The 17,832-nt window shown below is 51.4% G+C and overlaps 1 protein-coding gene across 1 annotated transcript; it reads left to right on the top strand.

The window, feature by feature from the left end:
- The first annotated feature begins 759 nt into the window (after window positions 1–759).
- Window positions 760–5,892, top strand: LOC112214973 (G-protein coupled receptor 26-like). Its single transcript, XM_024374002.2, has 3 exons — window positions 760–1,845; window positions 2,038–2,151; window positions 5,278–5,892. The coding sequence occupies exons 1-3, from the start codon at window positions 1,178–1,180 to the stop codon at window positions 5,513–5,515; spliced, it is 1,020 nt and encodes a 339-aa protein (XP_024229770.1). The 5' UTR covers window positions 760–1,177; the 3' UTR covers window positions 5,516–5,892.
- The last annotated feature ends 11,940 nt before the right edge of the window (window positions 5,893–17,832 follow it).

The raw sequence follows: 17,832 nt of genomic DNA, 5'->3' as shown, positions 1-17,832 counted from the left end.
AGCATCAGTGATGAGTTAATTAGTCTCTGGCATGTAAATGATGCTAGTAGGCTGCTAGGGATGTGCTCTACTTTCCCTCCAGATGAGGTAAGAGTCATCATTTTTTTGGTATGCCTCTCTTTGACATGTCCATCTCCAGTGAAATACTACATCATATTATAATGAAGGAATCTAACTATTGTGGCTGCATGGTTTTAAGCAAGGAAGTTATGTGCCTTCTCTTCCAACCATTAATTCCTTATAGGACATTATTGGTGATATGCATTTTTGTTGTTACTACTAAACACGTGAGACATATTTCAATTGTAACAACCTTACACAATTGCTCAGGGTTAATGAATAATTCATAAGAGTAAAACAGATATATTAGCCTGTTTCCTTACTCGCCCCTCCAATGTGCACAGGGTGCCCTTTGGCAACGGGAGACGCGCCAAATTATTGGATATCCCTCATGTAGGCCTATCATTGCGTCATGTGTCGCTTCGCCACTATCGACTTGGGAAAGTGTCATCAATAGATACGGATGAAGGGAAGTTGTTTCTGTGAATTAAAAATAATCATATCTGTGTTCTGATGTGTATGACCTCACAAACACACTCGTAAATGACTAAAATAACGAATGAATCAATGGAGGAACCAAAATAACTTCCCAATGTTGTAAAACTCCATGGATGACGTTCTATTTTTCGTCACGTGATAGCTAATTGTAACATTAACATTCAAACGAATTTGCACAAGACAGGGCAGGCTCCAAACAGTCATCTGGTTTAGTACGCATGTTCTGCGCACAAAGGCAGTGGCGTGCGTCGCAGTCACACTGTTTTCATGCTGAGGTAGTCGTAGAAGGGAGCGGAGATACGAAACATTTGCCCATGTGTTACCCAAACGCTCAGTTACACATGCCATCAAATTCTGTTACAAATACTTGTGTGGTGTGGGAGTAGAAAACTCCATACGGTTAAAGAAACGAAATGGTCTGGCGCTCGTGGGGCGCGCGCGGTCTCCCCACTTCAGCACTCTGGACAGCGCTCCACCAACTTGGAGACGGCGAAACTTGTAGGAGTTAAATTCTGGAATGACGACCTTGGAGATAAACGACGGTGCAATCATGGTGGATATTAAGTGTATCTTATCTACAGGTGCATGCAAAACGCAAGTGGACTTTTTCAAGTGAGACATGGACTTTGCGGAAATTATCTTCACGTTGTTCATTGTTGTGGTCGCAATTGTCTCGTTGTTGTCGAACTTGCTGGTGCTGCTATGTTTTGTCCAGAGCACCGAGATCCGCCGACAGGTACCGGGTATATTCATCATGAACCTGTCTTTTTGCAACATACTTATCACCCTTTTAAACATGCCATCGACATTGGTGGGGATTGTCAGAAACCACCAGCCTTTTGGGGATTGCCTTTGCCATACAGTGAGCTTTCTGGAGACCTTTTTGACTGCGAACACTATGTTGAGTATGGCAGCACTCAGTATAGACCGCTGGATAGCAGTGGTGTTCCCCTTGAGTTACTCCAGTAAAATGCGCTACAAGGATGCGGTGATCATGATGTGCTACTCGTGGCTCCACTCCCTCACGTTTTCCCTCATCGCCCTCCTGTTCTCCTGGGTTGACTATAGCCACATTTACGCCTCGTGCACATTGCATTTGAGCGAGGAGAGCGACAGGATCAAGTTTACAATTTTCACCGTCGTTTTCCACGCCAGTAGTTTCATGCTCTCCCTGCTGATCCTGTGCTTCACCTATCTGAAGGTGCTAAAAGTTGCACGCTTCCACTGCAAGAGGATAGACGTTATAACCATGCAGACGCTGTTCTTGCTGGTGGATATTCACCCATCGTACGTATGCTCCTTTACTTAAGAGGTGTGCGATCAATTGCCGTTACAATGGGCAATGTTAGCTTTAGAGTAAGCTATAGATTCAATCCTGGGGAAACATGCTTACTGTAGGTGTTCATCTTTTAAAATTCAAATGTAGAATGTTTCGTCATTTATTCTGCTGGACTAATATCAGTTTATTCCTATTTTCAGTGTGAAACAAAGGTGTCTGGTAGAACAAAAGAGAAGGAAACAGAGAGCCACCAAGAAAATCAGCATTTTCATTGGGTCATTCATCATCTGTTTTGCTCCCTATGTTATTACAAGGTAAGTCGGTTTCCAGTCAAGGGGAGACAGGCAGCTGAACAAACAGGAGTGTCGTTCACCTACCTTAAACACATCATTAAAGGGGTTATTATAGAGGTTATAAGATGAACACATCCCCAGGTGAACACACTTTGATAATACAATTGGGTTTATGAACAGTAAAGGTAAAGGCTATCATCACAGGGTTTACTCTGTTTAATAACTTTGCCAATAACTTTTTGTTGTTGCGCGTTTATGATCTCCATCTGTATCTGATACATCCTTCATTAAACCATCAATTATCTGTCGTCATTTCACTGGACCACCATGAGACGACAGTTAGCACACAGAGGCATTCATTTCCACCAACACACAGCATGACATAGAGCAGCTGATTCAAATAACCAATTCGTCATGAAGTTTGATTATTTGAATCAGCTGTGTAGTCATGGAGCAAAAAACGAGTTTGGAAAAGCTTGGCCTAGAGGGAATACAGCATTGTAGTTTACATTTGACATTTTAGTTATTTAGCAGACTCTCTTATGCAGAGCGACTTACGGCAGGGTAGCCTAGTGGTTAGAGCGTTGGACTAGTAACCGAAAGGTTGCAAGTTCGAATCCCCGAGCTGACAAGGTACAAATCTGTCGTTCTGCCCCTGAACATGCAGTTAACCCACTGTTCCTAGGCCGTCATTGAAAATAAGAATTTGTTCTTAACTGACTTGCCTAGTAAAATAAAGGTTAAAAAAATATAAATAATTACAGAAACAATTAGGGTTAAGTGCCTTGCTCAAGGGCACATCGACAGATTTATCCTAGTCAGCTCGGGGATTCAAATCAGCACCCCCCCTCCCCCACACACATATTGCACGCAAAACAGTTTAGTGGTCTCCCTCTTGATAATGGAGAGAATTTTGTTTAGTTTTGAGTTAATTTTGTGCAATTCTACACATTTTGCCATGGGCTGTAGAGAAAATGTTGCTATTTTAAAGTTAATTTCCTGAAATTCTACACATTTTGCCATGGGGTGGAAATAAATGTTTGCAGTTTTAATATGAGACTGACTAACAAAATCAATGGGGGTCCCCCGGACGGTAATTTAGATAGCTGGCCACTAAAGTAACTTAGCAACCAAACAAATGTTAGCTGACATGGGCTAATTGACTGACTATCAGTGACTGACATAACAAGAGTAAAACTGCTGATGCATAACCAAATTTACAAATTGCACCTTGTGTATTCTACTATTCTCACTCAACTGCTTCATTGGCACTCCTGCATATACAGTGGGGCAAAAAAGTATTTAGTCAGCCACCAATTGGGCAAGTTTTCCCACTTAAAAAGATGAGAGAGGCCTGTAATTTTCATCATAGGTACACTTCAACTATGACAGACAAAATCAGGGAAAAAATCCAGAAAATCACATTGTAGGATTTTTTATGAATTTATTTGCAAATTATGGTGGAAAATAAGTATATGGTCACCTACAAACAAGCAAGATTTCTGGCTTGTTTGAACTTGTTATCAGTATAAAAGACACCTGTCCACAACCTCAAACAGTCACACTCTAAACTCCACTATGGCCAAGACCAAAGAGCTGTCAAAGGACACCAGAAACACAATTGTAGACCTGCACCAGGCTGGGAAGACTGCATCTGCAATAGGTAAGCAGCTTGGTTTGAAGAAATCAACTGTGGGAGCAATTATTAGGAAATGGAAGACATACAAGACCACTGATAATCTCCCTCGATCTGGGGCTCCACGCAAGATCTCACCCCATGGGGTCAAAATGATCACAAGAACGGTGAGCAAAAATCCCAGAACCACACGGGGGGACCTAGTGTATGACCTGCAGAGAGCTGGAACCAAAGTAACAAAGCCTACCATCAGTAACACACTACGCCGCCAGGGACTCAAATCCTGCAGTGCCAGACGTGTCCCCCTGCTTAAGCCAGTACATGTCCAGGCCCGTCTGAAATTTGCTAGAGAGCATTTGGATGATCCAGAAGAAGATTGGGAGAATGTCATATGGTCAGATGAAACCAAAATATAACTTTTTGGTAAAAACTCAACTCGTCGTGTTTGGAGGACAAAGAATGCTGAGTTGCATCCAAAGAACACCATACCTACTGTGAAGCATGGGGGTGGAACATCATGCTTTGGGGCTGTTTTTCTGCAAAGGGACCAGGACGACTGATCCGTGTAAAGGAAAGAATGAATGGGGCCATGTATCGTGAGATTTTGAGGTGAAACCTCCTTCCATCAGCAACGGAATTGAAGATGAAACGTGGCTGGGTCTTTCAGCATGACAATGATCCCAAACACACCGCCCGGGCAACGAAGGAGTGGCTTCGTAAGAAGCATCTCAAGGTCCTGGGGTGGCTTAGCCATTCTCCAGATCTCAACCCCATAGAAAATCTTTGGAGGGAGTTGAAAGTCCGTGTTGCCCAGCAACAGCCCCAAAACATCACTGCTCTAGAGGAGATCTGCATGGAGGAATGGGCCAAAATACCAGCAACAGTGGGTGAAAACCTTGTGAAGACTTACAGAAAACATTTGACCTCTGTCATTGCCAACAAAGGTTATATAACAAAGTATTGAGATAAACTTTTGTTATTGACCAAATACTTATTTTCCACCATAATTTGCAAATAAATTCATTCAATCCTACAATGTGATTTTCTGGATTTTTCTTCTCATTTTGTATGTCATAGTTGAAGTGTACCTATGATGAAAATTACAGGCCTCTCTCTATGTATTTAAGTGGGAGAACTTGCACAATTGGTGGCTGACTAAATACTTTTTTGCCCCACTGTACCTATGGGCAAGAATTTTGTAGCAATGTTCAGTTTATACATATTTATTTTGAAGAAATACATTCATACATTATTTTTTCCTAATGTATAAGGCTTGTTGCCATAGCTGTTTTTCTGGCCCATCCGTATATCCTAATTTATTCTATTCTACCTTGTAACCTTAGAGCCTCATGGCATTTCATAGAATACCAACTGAATTATCACCAAACACTCTCAAAAGCAAACAGAACAACTGCCTGCAAGATAAATACCATGCTTTGAATATTGGATAACTTTTGCCCTTTCTAAAAGGCTATTTGCGAACTCTAACTTGACCTCTGCCTTCTCCTCAGGTTGACCGAGCTGCTTCCCTTCGTGGGAATCAACCGCCATTGGGGAATTGTCAGTAAGTGCCTGACATACAGCAAGGCGGCGTCCGACCCCTTTGCCTACTCCCTCCTGCGTCTACAGTACAAGAAGGTCCTGGTTACCGTTGTCAACCGGTTGCTGCGCCGTGACCTGTACCCCTCATCTGGCCACAACAGCTCTCTGGACACAGAGAACGACTACTCTCTCCAGAGGATCAGTTAATGTCACCATTATGGACATAACACATATACCACAGACAGACAGACCCAAAATAAAGGTTTCCTCATGGAAAGAGGGGAGGTGAGCGAGAGAAGGAAGAGAGCAAAAGAGAGAGAGGGAGGTTGTGGGAGGGGAAGAGGTGGATGAGGTGGATAGAAGGAGACAGGCAGAAAAACAGGCGGGGTAGACAGCGGAAGAGAGGGCAAGACGGATAGACTGCACAGAGAATGATCGCGTTCAGGGACATTTGCTCCAGACGATACTGGTAAACAAGGGAGTCTGATGATCCATGATTCACTGGCAGGCAGACCACACACACACACACACACACACACACACACACACACACACACACACACACACACACACACACACACACACACACACGCACACGCACACACACACACGCCCAGAGCCAGAATCAAATGAATCAATGTTATTGAATCAGCCAGGGGTTCGGTTGATTCATAAAGGGAGGGATCACTCCACAAGAGTCTGAATGCTAGTGGGCTTTTATAACATAATAACCTCTTCATAAAGGAGATGTCATAGCCACATTTACAGACCTTTTGATACCCATATAGAATATAGGAACGTGCTATTAAGGTTATTAATCTCTCGTGGACAGATGCACGTAACATAAATGGTAGTAGAAGCTGTTGACAGACTGTGGGATGCCATGACTAACGAGGAATTTTGTTCCGGTACGCTGATTTTTCATCACTAACCACTTGGACAAATCACGATTTTGCAGGTGCTCGCATCGTTCGAATTTCTGAAGGGGAGGGGACATTTTGGGCCACAGACTTGCCCGTAAACTGGCTGAGAGTTTTCATATAGAGGGGTGGAGACTTTGCTGGTCTCATTAATATATTTTATAACACGTCTCCCCCAGAACTTAATGGATGATCTGGCAAATTTCGCAAGATGTCCTTTCTGGGTGTCCGAGGTTATGTACTGTCAACTGGACAGAGTGGAAGATGGGAAAGCTTAGCTAGCGGCTGACCAGTAGCCATTCGGGCACTGGTGCAATTTCAAGGGGCACCAATTCATTTCTTGAAGTTAAAATGTGAACTTTTCAATGAATGGTACTTGCTGTGGCAAATGCTGCCAACTAGATAGCCATGTTATGTAGCCTATGGACTGTGTTTTAGACTACTACTGCAGTTGCTCACAATTTCACATCAATCACTGGATATTGATGCACTTTGTATTTCTCTCAGAGCTACTAGTTATAACAGCCAAAGGCAAATGCCATCATGTTTACTATGGTAGCGTGTTGTAACTGAATGTACTGCAGGTATTAAGGTAATTTTGACTGAAATGGATTTGTACTATTGTGTATATTGTAATACTTTATTCTGCCAGGTGATTGCTGGAAATGTTTATATGGATATTTATAAATACCGGATGTTATCTTTATCAAACTATTTTGCACTGTATGAGAAACCATAATATGTATTTGTTTAAATGCTCTTCAAATAAAAGAGACGTTCTATAGCAGAAGAATGTTATGTTATGTTGAAGTAAGTGCTTTAAAACACGTTATTGTGTTCGTGCCAGAATTCAATATATGACTGTTTGGCTTTTCAATAGTTGCTTTATCAGAACCTGATTCTTTTTAGATGCACCAAGCACACGTGTGTTTCATTATGCAGGCCTATGCCACTTGCTGTACTTTGGCAGTGTGTGAGTAAAGCTGTTGGTGAAAAATGTGCAATAAAGCTGTCAAATAACAAGCATCCTTTGATATATTTATGGCCATATGACAAGACATGTAGAAGCATATCTAATATCTAATGCCAATCTGGGGATTTCATGTTGACAGATTCATCAGCAACTGTTTTGCAGGTGCCAGAGGTTCAATGTTTGTGCCACCACACCTCAAATAATACAATAGGAATGTCAAGCAGTAGGATATGTAGGGGAGAGTGAGGTAAATTGGGCCATTTATTTGTATTTTTTTACATTCAGCATCACTCCTTCAAGGGCGATATAGTGTTCTAACAAAGATATATATACACACAGTGGGGAGAACAAGTATTTGATACACTGCCAATTTTGCAGGTTTTCCAACTTACAAAGCATGTAGAGGTCTGTAATTTTTATCATAGGTACACTTCAACTGTGAGAGACGGAATCTAAAACAAAAATCTTGAAAATCACATTGTATGATTTTTAAGTAATTCATTTGCATTTTATTGAGCACGGGATAGGGTAAGTTGAGCAGCGGGACAGGGGAGGGTAAGTTGAGCAGCGGGACAGGGTAGATTGAGCAGCGGGACAGGGTAAGTTGAGCAGCACAGGGTAAGTTGAGCAGTGGGACAGGGTAGGTTGAGCACGGGACAGGGTAGGTTGAGCACGGGACAGGGAAGGGTAAGGTGAGCAGCGGGACAGGGTAAGTTGAGCACGGGACAGGGTGAGTTGAGCAGCGGGACAGGGTAAGTTGAGCACGGGACAGGGTAGGTTGAGCACGGGACAGGGTAAGTTGAGCACGGGACAGGGTGAGTTGAGCAGCGGGACAGGGTAAGTTGAGCACGGGACAGGGTAAGTTGAGCACGGGACAGGGTAGGTTGAGCACAGGACAGGGTAAGTTGAGCAGCGGACAGGGTAGGTTGAGCAGTGGGACAGGGTAGGTTGAGCAGCGGGACAGGACAGGGTAAGTTGAGCATGGGACAGGGTAGGTTGAGCACGGGACAGGGTAGGTTGAGCAGCGGGACAGGGTATGTTGAGCAGCGGGACAGGGTAAGTTGAGCAGCGGGACAGGACAGGGTAGGTGAGCACGGGACAGGGTAAGTTGAGCAGCGGGACAGGGTAGGTTGAGCAGCGGGACAGGGTATGTTGAGCAGCGGGACAGGGTAAGTTGAGCACGGGACAGGGTAGGGTGAGCAGCGGGACAGGGTAGGTTGAGCATGGGACAGGGTAGGTTGAGCAGCGGGACAGGGTAAGTTGAGCACGGGACAGGGTAAGTTGAGCATGGGACAGGGTAGGTTGAGCAGCGGGACAGGGTAGGTTGAGCAGCGGGACAGGGTATGTTCAGCAGTGGGACAGAGTAAGTTGAGCAGCGGGACAGGGTAGGTTGAGCAGTGGGACAGGGTAGGTTGAGAACGGGACAGGGTAGGTTGAGCACGGGACAGGGGAGGGTAAGGTGAGCATCGGGACAGCGTAAGTTGAGCACGGGACAGGGTAGGTTGAGCACGGGACAGGGTGAGTTGAGCAGCGGGACAGGGTAGGTTGAGCACGGGACAGAGTAGGTTGAGCAGTGGGACAGGGTAAGTTGAGAAGCGGGACAGGGTAGGTTGAGCAGCGGGACAGGGTAAGTTGAGCAGTGGGACAGGGTAGGCTTGAGCACGGGACAGGGTAGGTTGAGAAGCGGGACAGGGTAAGTTGAGCAGCGGGACAGGGTAAGTTGAGCAGCCGACGGGACAGGGTAAGTTGAGAAGCGGGACAGGGTAAGGAGCAGCGGGACAGGGTAGGTTGAGCAGCGGGACAGGATAAGTTGAGAAGCGGGACAGGGTAAGTTGAGCAGCGGGACAGGGTAGGTTGAGCAGCGGGACAGGGTAAGGTGAGCAGCGGGACAGGGTAGGTTGAGCAGCGGGACAGGGTAGGTTGAGCAGCGGGACAGGACAGGGTAAGTTGAGCATGGGACAGGGTAGGTTGAGCACGGGACAGGGTAAGTTGAGCAGCGGGACAGGGTAAGTTGAGCAGCAGGACAGGGTAGGTTGAGCAGCGGGACAGGGTAAGTTGAGAAGCGGGACAGGGTAAGTTGAGCAGCGGGACAGGGTAAGTTGAGCACGGACAGGGTAAGTTGAGCAGCGGGACAGGGTAAGTTGAGCACGGGACAGGGTAAGTTGAGCAGCGGGACAGGGTAAGTTGAGCAGCGGGACAGGGTAAGTTGAGCACGGGACAGGGTAAGTTGAGCAGTGGACAGGGTGAGTTGAGCAGCGGGACAGGGTAAGTTGAGCAGTGGGACAGGGTAAGTTGAGCAGCGGGAAAGGGGAGGGTAAGTTGAGCAGCGGGACAGGGTAAGTTGAGCACGGGACATGGTAAGTTGAGCAGCGGGACAGGGTAGGTTGAGCAAGGAACAGGGTCAGTTGAGAACGGGACAGGGTAGGTTGAGCAGCGGGACAGGGTAAGTTGAGCAGCGGGACAGGTATGTTCAGCAGCGGGACAGGGTAAGTTGAGCAGTGGGACAGGGTAGGGTAAGTTGAGCAGCGGGACAGGGTAAGTTGAGCAGCGGACAGGGTAAGTTGAGCAGTTGGACAGGGTAGGTTGAGCACGGGACAGGGTAGGTTGAGCACAGGACAGGGAAGGGTAAGGTGAGCAGCGGGACAGGATAAGTTGAGAAGCGGGACAGGGTAAGTTGAGCAGCGGGACAGGGTAGGTTGAGCAGCGGGACAGGGTAAGCTGAGCAGCGGGACAGGGTAGGTTGAGCAGCGGGACAGGGTAGGTTGAGCAGCGGACAGGACAGGGTAAGTTGAGCATGGGACAGGGTAGGTTGAGCACGGGACAGGGTAAGTTGAGCAGCGGGACAGGGTAAGTTGAGCAGCAGGACAGGGTAGGTTGAGCAGCGGGACAGGGTAAGTTGAGCAGCGGACAGGGTAAGTTGAGCAGCAGGACAGGGTAAGAGACAGGGTAAGTTGAAACACAGACAGGGTAAGTTGAGCAGCGGGACAGGGTAAGTTGAGCACGGGACAGGGTAAGTTGAGCAGCGGGACAGGGTAAGTTGAGCAGCGGGACAGGAGGGTAAGTTGAGCAGTGGGACAGGGTGAGCTGAGCAGCAGGACAGGGTAAGTTGAGCAGCAGGACAGGGTAAGTTGAGCAGCGGGACAGGGTAGGTTGAGCACGGGACAGGGTAGGTTGAGCAGTGGGACAGGGTAGGTTGAGCAGTGGGACAGGGTAGGTTGAGCACGGGACACAGGGTAAGTTGAGCAGCAGGACAGGGTAAGCTGAGCACGGGACAGGGTAAGTTGAGCACGGGACAGGTAAGTTGAAACACGGGACAGGGTAAATTGAGCACAGGACACAGGGACAGGTAGCTGAGCACGGGACAGGGTAAGATTGAGCACGGGACAGGGTAAGATGAACACGGGACAGGGGTTGAAACACGGGACAGGGTAGGGTTGAAACACGGCACAGGGTAAGATTGAGCAGCGGGACAGGGTAGGTTGAGCAGCGGGACAGGGTAGGTTGAGCAGCGGGACAGGACAGGGTAAGTTGAGCATGGGACAGGGTAGGTTGAGCACAGGACAGGGTAAGTTGAGCACGGGACAGGGTAGGTTGAGCAGCAGGACAGGGTAAGTTGAGCACGGGACAGGGTAAGTTGAAACACGGGACAGGGTAGGTTGAGCAGCGGGACAGGGTAAGTTGAAACAGCGGGACAGGGTATGTTAAGCAGCGGGACAGAGTAAGTTGAAACAGCGGGACAGGGTAAGTTGAAACAGTGGGACAGGGTAGGTTGAAACAGCGGGACAGGGTAAGTTGAGCAGCGGGACAGGGTAAGATGAAGCAGCGGGACAGGGTGAAATTGAGCACAGCGGGACAGGGTAAGCTGAGCAGCGGGACAGGGTAGGTTGAAACAGCGGGACAGGGTAAGTTGAGCAGCGGGACAGGGTAGGTTGAGCACGGGACAGGGTAGGTTGAGCAGCGACAGGGTAAGTTGAGCAGCGGACAGGGTAGGTTGAGCAGAGGGACAGGGTAAGTTGAGCAGCGGGACAGGGTAAGTTGAGCAGCGGGACAGGGTAAGTTGAGAAGCGGGACAGGGTAAGTTGAGCAGCGGGACAGGGTGAGTTGAGCAGCGGGACAGGGTAAGTTGAGCAAACGGGACAGGGTAAGTTGAGCAGCGGGACAGGGTAAGATTGAGCAGCGGGACAGGGTAAGTTGAGCACGGGACAGGGTAAGTTGAGCAGCGGGACAGGGTAAGTTGAGCAGCGGGACAGGGTAGGTTGAGCAGTGGGACAGGGTAGGTTGAGCAGCGGGACAGGGTAGGTTGAGCAGCGGACAGGGTAAGTTGAAAGCGGGACAGGAGGGTAAGTTGAGCAGCGGACAGGGGTAAGTTGAACACGGGACAGTGTAAGTTGAGCAGCGGGACAGGGTAAGTTGAGCAGCAGGACAGGGTGGGTTGAGCACACGGACAGGGTAGGCTGAGCAGCGGGACAGGGTAAGTTGAGCAGCGGGACAGGGTAGGTTGAGCACGGGACAGGGTAAGGAAACAGCGGGACAGGGTAAGTTGAGCAGCGGACAGGGAGGTAAGGTTGAGCAGCGGGACAGGGTAAGTTGAGCAGCGGGACAGGGGAGGGTAGGTTGAGCACGGGACAGGGTACGTTGAGCACGGGACAGGGTAGGTTGAACAGTGGGACAGGGTAGTTGAGCACGGGACAGGGTAAGTTGAGCACGGGACAGGGGGTAAATGAGCACGGGACAGGGTAGGTTGAGCACAGGACAGGGTAAGTTGAGCACGGGACAGGGTTGGTTGAGCAGCGGGACAGGGTAGGTTGAACACGGGACAGGGTGAGTTGAGCACGGGACAGGGTGAGTTGAGCAGCGGGACAGGGTAGGCTGAGCATGGGACAGGGTAGGGCTGAGCACGGGACAGGGTAGGTTGAGCACGGGACAGGGTAGGTTGAAACACGGGACAGGGTAAGTTGAGCACGGGACAGGGTAGTTGAGCACGGGACAGGGTAAGGTGAGCAGCGGGACAGGGTAAGTTGAGCACGGGACAGGGTGAGTTGAGCACGGGACAGGGTAAGTTGAAAGCAGCGGGACAGGGTAAGTTGAGCACGGGACAGGGTAAGTTGAGCAGCGGGACAGGGTAAGTTGAGCAGCGGGACAGGGTAAGTTGAGCACGGGACAGGGTAGGGTGAGCAGCGGGACAGGGTAAGGTTGAGCAGCGGGACAGGGTAGGTTGAGCAGCGGGACAGGGTAGTTGAGCAGAGGGACAGGGTAAGTTGAGCACGGGACAGTGTAAGTTGAGCAGCGGGACAGGGTAGGTTGAAACATGGACAGGGTAGGTTGAGCAGCGGGACAGGGCAGTTGAGCACGGGACAGAAGTTGAGCACGGGACAGGGAAGTATGTTCAGCAGCGGGACAGGGTAAGTTGAGCACGGGACAGGGTAAGTTGAGCAGCGGGACAGGGTAAGTTGAGCAGCGGACAGGGTAAGTTGAGCAGCGGGACAGGGTAAGATTGAAACAGCAGGGACAGGAAGTAAGTTGAGCAGCAGGACAGGGTAAGTTGAGCAGCAGGACAGGATAAGTTGAGAAGCGGACAGGGTAAGCTGAGCAGCGGGACAGGGTAGGTTGAGCAGCGGACAGGGTAGATTGAAACAGCAGAACATGGTAGGTTGAAACAGCGGGACATGACAGGGTAAGTTGAGCATGGACAAGACAGGGTAGGTTGAGCACGGGACAGGGTAGGTTGAGCAGCGGGACAGGGTAAGATGAGCACACAGGGACAGGGTAGGTTGAGCAGCGGGACAGGGTAAGTTGAGCAGCGGGACAGGGTAAATTGAGCAGCGGGACAGGGTAAGTTGAGCACAGGACAGGGTAGGTTGAGCAGCGGGACAGGGTAGGTTGAGCACTGGACAGGGTAAGTTGAAACAGCGGACAGGGTAAGTTGAGCACGGACAGGGTAAGTTGAGCAGCGGGACAGGGTAAGTTGAGCACGGGACAGGGTAAGTTGAGCAGCGGGACAGGGTAGGTTGAGCAGCGGGAAAGACAGGGTAAGTTGAGCAGCGGGACAGGGTAAGTTGAGCACGGGACATGGTAAGTTGAGCAGCGGGACAGGGTAGGTTGAGCAAGGAACAGGGTCAGTTGAGAACGGGACAGGGTAGGTTGAGCAGCGGGACAGGGTAAGTTGAGCAGCGGGACAGGGTATGTTCAGCAGCGGGACAGGGTAAGTTGAGCAGTGGGACAGGACAGGGTAAGTTGAGCAGCGGGACAGGGTAAGTTGAGCAGCGGGACAGGGTAAGTTGAGCAGTTGGACAGGGTAGGCTGAGCACGGGACAGGGTAGGTTGAGCACGGGACAGGGAAGGGTAAGGTGAGCAGCGGGACAGGGTAAGTTGAGCACGGGACAGGGTAAGTTGAGCACGGGACAGGGTGAGTTGAGCAGCGGGACAGGGTAAGTTGAGCACGGGACAGGGTAGGTTGAGCACGGGACAGGGTAGGTTGAGCACGGGACAGGGTGAGTTGAGCAGCGGGACAGGGTAGGTTGAGCACGGGACAGGGTAAGTTGAGCACGGGACAGGGTAGGTTGAGCACGGGACAGGGTAGGTTGAGCAGCGGGACAGGGTAGGCTGAGCAGCGGGACAGGGTAGGCTGAGCAGCGGGACAGGGTAAGTTGAGCATGGGACAGGGTGAAGTTGAGCACGGGACAGGGTGGGTTGAGCAGCAGGACAGGGTGGTTGAGCAGCGGACAGGGTAGGTTGAGCACGGGACAGGGTAGGGTGAGCAGCGGGACAGGGTAAGTTGAGCAGCGGGACAGGGTAAGTTGAGCAGCGGGACAGGGTAGGCAAACACAGCGGGACAGGGTAAGTTGAGCAGCGGACAGGGTAAGTTGAGCACGGGACAGGGTAGGTTGAGCACGGGACAGGGTAGGTTGAGCAGCGGGACAGGGTAAGTTGAGCAGCGGGACAGGGTAGGTTGAGCAGCGGGACAGGACAGGGTAGGTTGAGCATGGACAGGGTAAGTTGAGCAGCGGGACAGGGTAAGTTGAGCAGCGGGACAGGGTAGGTTGAGCAGCGGGACAGGGTAGGTTGAGCACGGGACAGGGTAAGGTGAGCAGCAGGACAGGGTAAGTTGAGCAGCGGGACAGGGTAAGCTGAGCAGCGGGACAGGGTAAGTTGAGCAGCGGGACAGGGTAAGTTGAAACACGGGACAGGGTAGGTTGAGCAGCGGACAGGGTAAGTTGAGCACGGGACAGGGTAAGTTGAGCACGGGACAGGGTAGAGTTGAGCAGCGGGACAGGGTAGGTTGAGCACGGGACAGGGTAAGTTGAGCACGGGACAGGGTAAGTTGAGCACGGGACAGGGTAGGTTGAGCACGGACAGGGTGAGTTGAGCAGCGGACAGGGTAGGTTGAAACGGGACAGGGTAGGTTGAGCAAGGGACAGGGAAGGGTAAGGAGCAGCGGGACAGGGTAAGCTGAGCAGCGGGACAGGGTAGGTTGAGCAGCGGACAGGGTAGAGATGAGCAGCACGGACAGGGTAAGTTGAGCAGCGGGACAGGACAGGTAAGTTGAGCACGGGACAGGGTAGGCACTGGTTGAGCACGGGACAGGGTAAGTTGAGCAGCAGGGACAGGGTAAGTTGAGCAGCGGGACAGGGTAGGTTGAGCACGGGACAGGGTAAGTTGAGCAGCGGGACAGGGTAAGTTGAGCAGCGGGACAGGGTAAGTTGAGCACTGGACAGGTAAGTTGAGCAGCGGGACAGGGTAAGTTGAGCAAGGGACAGGGTAAGTTGAGCAGCGGGACAGGGTAGGTTGAGCAGCGGGACAGGGAGGGTAAGTTGAGCAGCGGGACAGGGTAGGTTGAGCAAGGAACAGGGTAGGTTGAGCAGCGGACAGGGTAAGGTTGAGCAGCGGGACAGGGTAGGGTAAGTTGAGCAGCGGGACAGGGTAAGTTGAGCAGCGGGACAGGGTAGGTTGAGCAGCGGGACAGGGTAAGCACAGCAGGACAGGGTAGGTTGAGCACGGGACAGGGTAGGTTGAGCACGGGACAGGGAGGGTAAGGTGAGCAGCGGGACAGGGTAAGTTGAGCAAAGGGACAGGGTAAGTTGAGCACGGACAGGGTAAGTTGAAACAGGGACAGGGTAAGTAAGTTGAGCACGGGACAGGGTAGGTTGAGCACACGGACAGGGTAAGTTGAGCACGGGACAGGGTAAGTTGAGCAGCGGGACAGGGTAAGTTGAGCACGGGACAGGGTAAGTTGAGCACGGGACAGGGCAGGCTGTTGAGCACGGGACAGGGTAGGTTGAGCAGCGGGACAGGGTAGGTTGAGCAGCGGGACAGGGTAAGATTGAGCAGCGGGACAGGAAGGGTAGGATTGAGCATGGGACAGGGTAGGTTGAGCAGCGGGACAGGGTATGTTGAGCACGGGACAGGGTAAGGTGAAACAGCAGGACAGGGTAAGTTGCTAGCAGCGGGACAGGGTAGTTGAGCAGCGGGACAGGGTAAGTTGAAACAGCGGGACAGGGTAAGTTGAGCACGGGACAGGTGGGTTGAGCAGCGGGACAGGGTGGGTTGAGCAGCGGGACAGGGTAGGTTGAGCACGGACAGGGTAGGGTGAGCAGCGGGACAGGGTAAGTTGAGCACGGGACAGGGTAGTTGAGCAGCGGGACAGGGTAAGTTGAGCACGGGACAGGGTAAGTTGAGCACGGACAGGGTGAGTTGAGCACGGGACAGGGTAGGCTGAGCACGGGACAGGGTGGGTTGAGCACGGGACAGGGTAAGTTGAGCACGGGACAGGGTAAGCTGAGCAGGACAGGGTAGGTTGAAACACGGGACAGGGTAAGTTGAAGCGGGACAGGGTGGGTTGAGCAGCGGGACAGGGTAGGTTGAGCAGCGGGACAGGTTAAGTTGAGCAGCGGACAGGGTAGGTTGAGCACGGACAGGGTAAGTTGAGCAGCAGGACAGGGTAAGTTGAGCACGGACAGGAAGATAAGCTGAGCAAAGCGTGACAGGGTAAGATGAGCATGGACAGGGTAAGGTGAGCAGCGGGACAGGGTAAGTTGAGCAGCGGGACAGGGTAGGTTGAGCAGCAGGACAGGGTAGGAAACTGAGCAGCGGGACAGGGTAAGTTGAGCAGCAGGACAGGGTAGGTTGAAACATGGACAGGGTAGGTTGAGCAGTGGGACAGGGTAGGTTGAGCACGGGACAGGGTAGGTTGAGCACGGGACAGGGAAGGGTAAGTTGAGCAGCAGGACAGGGTAAGTTGAAACACGGGACAGGAAGTAAGTTGAGCACAGGGACAGGGACAGGGGGTAAGAAAGCACGGGACAGGGTAAGTTGAGCACGGACAGGTAAGCTGAGCACGGGACAGGTAAGTTGAGCAGCGGGACAGGGTAAGTTGAGCACGGACAGGGTAGGTTGAGCACAGGACAGGGTAGGTTGAGCACGGGACAGGGTAGGTTGAGCAGCGGGACAGGGTAGTTGAGCAGCGGGACAGGGTATGTTGAGCACGGGACAGGGTAAGTGAGCAGCGGGACAGGGTAAGTTGAGCAGCGGGACAGGGTAAGTTGAGCAGCGGGACAGGGTAGTGAGCACGGGACAGGGTAGGTTGAGAGCACGGGACAGGGTAAGTTGAGCAGCGGGACAGGGTAAGTTGAGCACAGGACAGGTAAGTTGAGCAGCGGGACAGGGTAAGTTGAGCATGGGACAGGGTAGGTTGAGCAGGGACAGGGTAAGTTGAGCACGGGACAGGAGTAAGTTGAGCACAGGACAGGGTAAGTTGAGCAGCGGGACAGGGTAGGGAATTGAGCAGCAGGACAGGGTAGGTTGAGCATGGGACAGGGTAGGTTGAGCACGGGACAGGGTAAGGAGCAGCAGGACAGGGTAAGTTGAGCAGCGGGACAGGGTAGGTCGAGCAGCGGGACAGAACAGCGACAGGGTACAGCGGGACAGGGTAGGTTGAGCAGCGGGACAGGGTAAGTTGAGCAGCGGGACAGGGTGAGTTGAGCAGCGGACAGGGTAAGCTGAGCACGGGACAGGGTAGGTTGAGGACAGGGACAGGGTAAGTTGAGCAGCGGGACAGGGTAAGTTGAGCAGCGGGACAGGGTAGGCTGAGCAGACAGGGTAAGTTGAGCAGCGGGACAGGGTAAGTTGAGCACAGGAACAGGGTAGGTTGAGCAGCGGGACAGGGTAAGCTTGAGCAGCGGGACAGGGTAAGTTGAGCAGCGGGACAGGGTAAGTGAAGCGGGACAGGGTAGGCTTGAGCAGCGGGACAGGGTAGGTTGAGCAGTGGGACAGGGTAAGCTTGAGCACGGGACAGGGTAGGTTGAGCACGGGACAGGGCAGGGTAAGCAAGCAGGACAGGGTAAGTTGAGCAAAGGACAGGGTAAGTTGAGCACGGGACAGGGTGGTTGGTTGAGCAGCGGGACAGGGGTAAGTTGAGCACGGGACAGGGTAGGTTGAGCACGGGACAGGGTAAGTTGAGCACGGGACAGGTGAGTTGAGCAGCGGGACAGGGTAAGTTGAGCAGCGGGACAGGGTAAGTTGAGCACGGGACAGGGTAGGTTGAGCAGCAGGACAGGGTAGGTTGAGCAGCGGGACAGGGTAGGTTGAGCAGCGGGACAGGGTAGATTGAGCAGCGGGACAGGAAGGGTAAGGTT

This window comes from Oncorhynchus tshawytscha, linkage group LG15 (assembly GCF_018296145.1).
Source record: "Oncorhynchus tshawytscha isolate Ot180627B linkage group LG15, Otsh_v2.0, whole genome shotgun sequence".
Taxonomy (NCBI): domain Eukaryota; kingdom Metazoa; phylum Chordata; class Actinopteri; order Salmoniformes; family Salmonidae; genus Oncorhynchus; species Oncorhynchus tshawytscha.
Note: the sequence above shows the minus strand (reverse complement) of the source record. Positions and strands in the feature narration are given on the sequence as shown.

What these genes read in the sequence shown, in the direction of transcription:
- LOC112214973 (XM_024374002.2), top strand. Translation starts at nt 1,178, where the DNA reads ATGGACTTTGCGGAAATTATCTTCACGTTGTTCATTGTTGTGGTCGCA. An exon ending in CTGGTGGATATTCACCCATC is followed by an intron (nt 1,846 to 2,037) that starts GTACGTATGCTC and finishes TCCTATTTTCAG; the next exon opens with TGTGAAACAAAGGTGTCTGG. An exon ending in GCTCCCTATGTTATTACAAG is followed by an intron (nt 2,152 to 5,277) that starts GTAAGTCGGTTT and finishes CCTTCTCCTCAG; the next exon opens with GTTGACCGAGCTGCTTCCCT.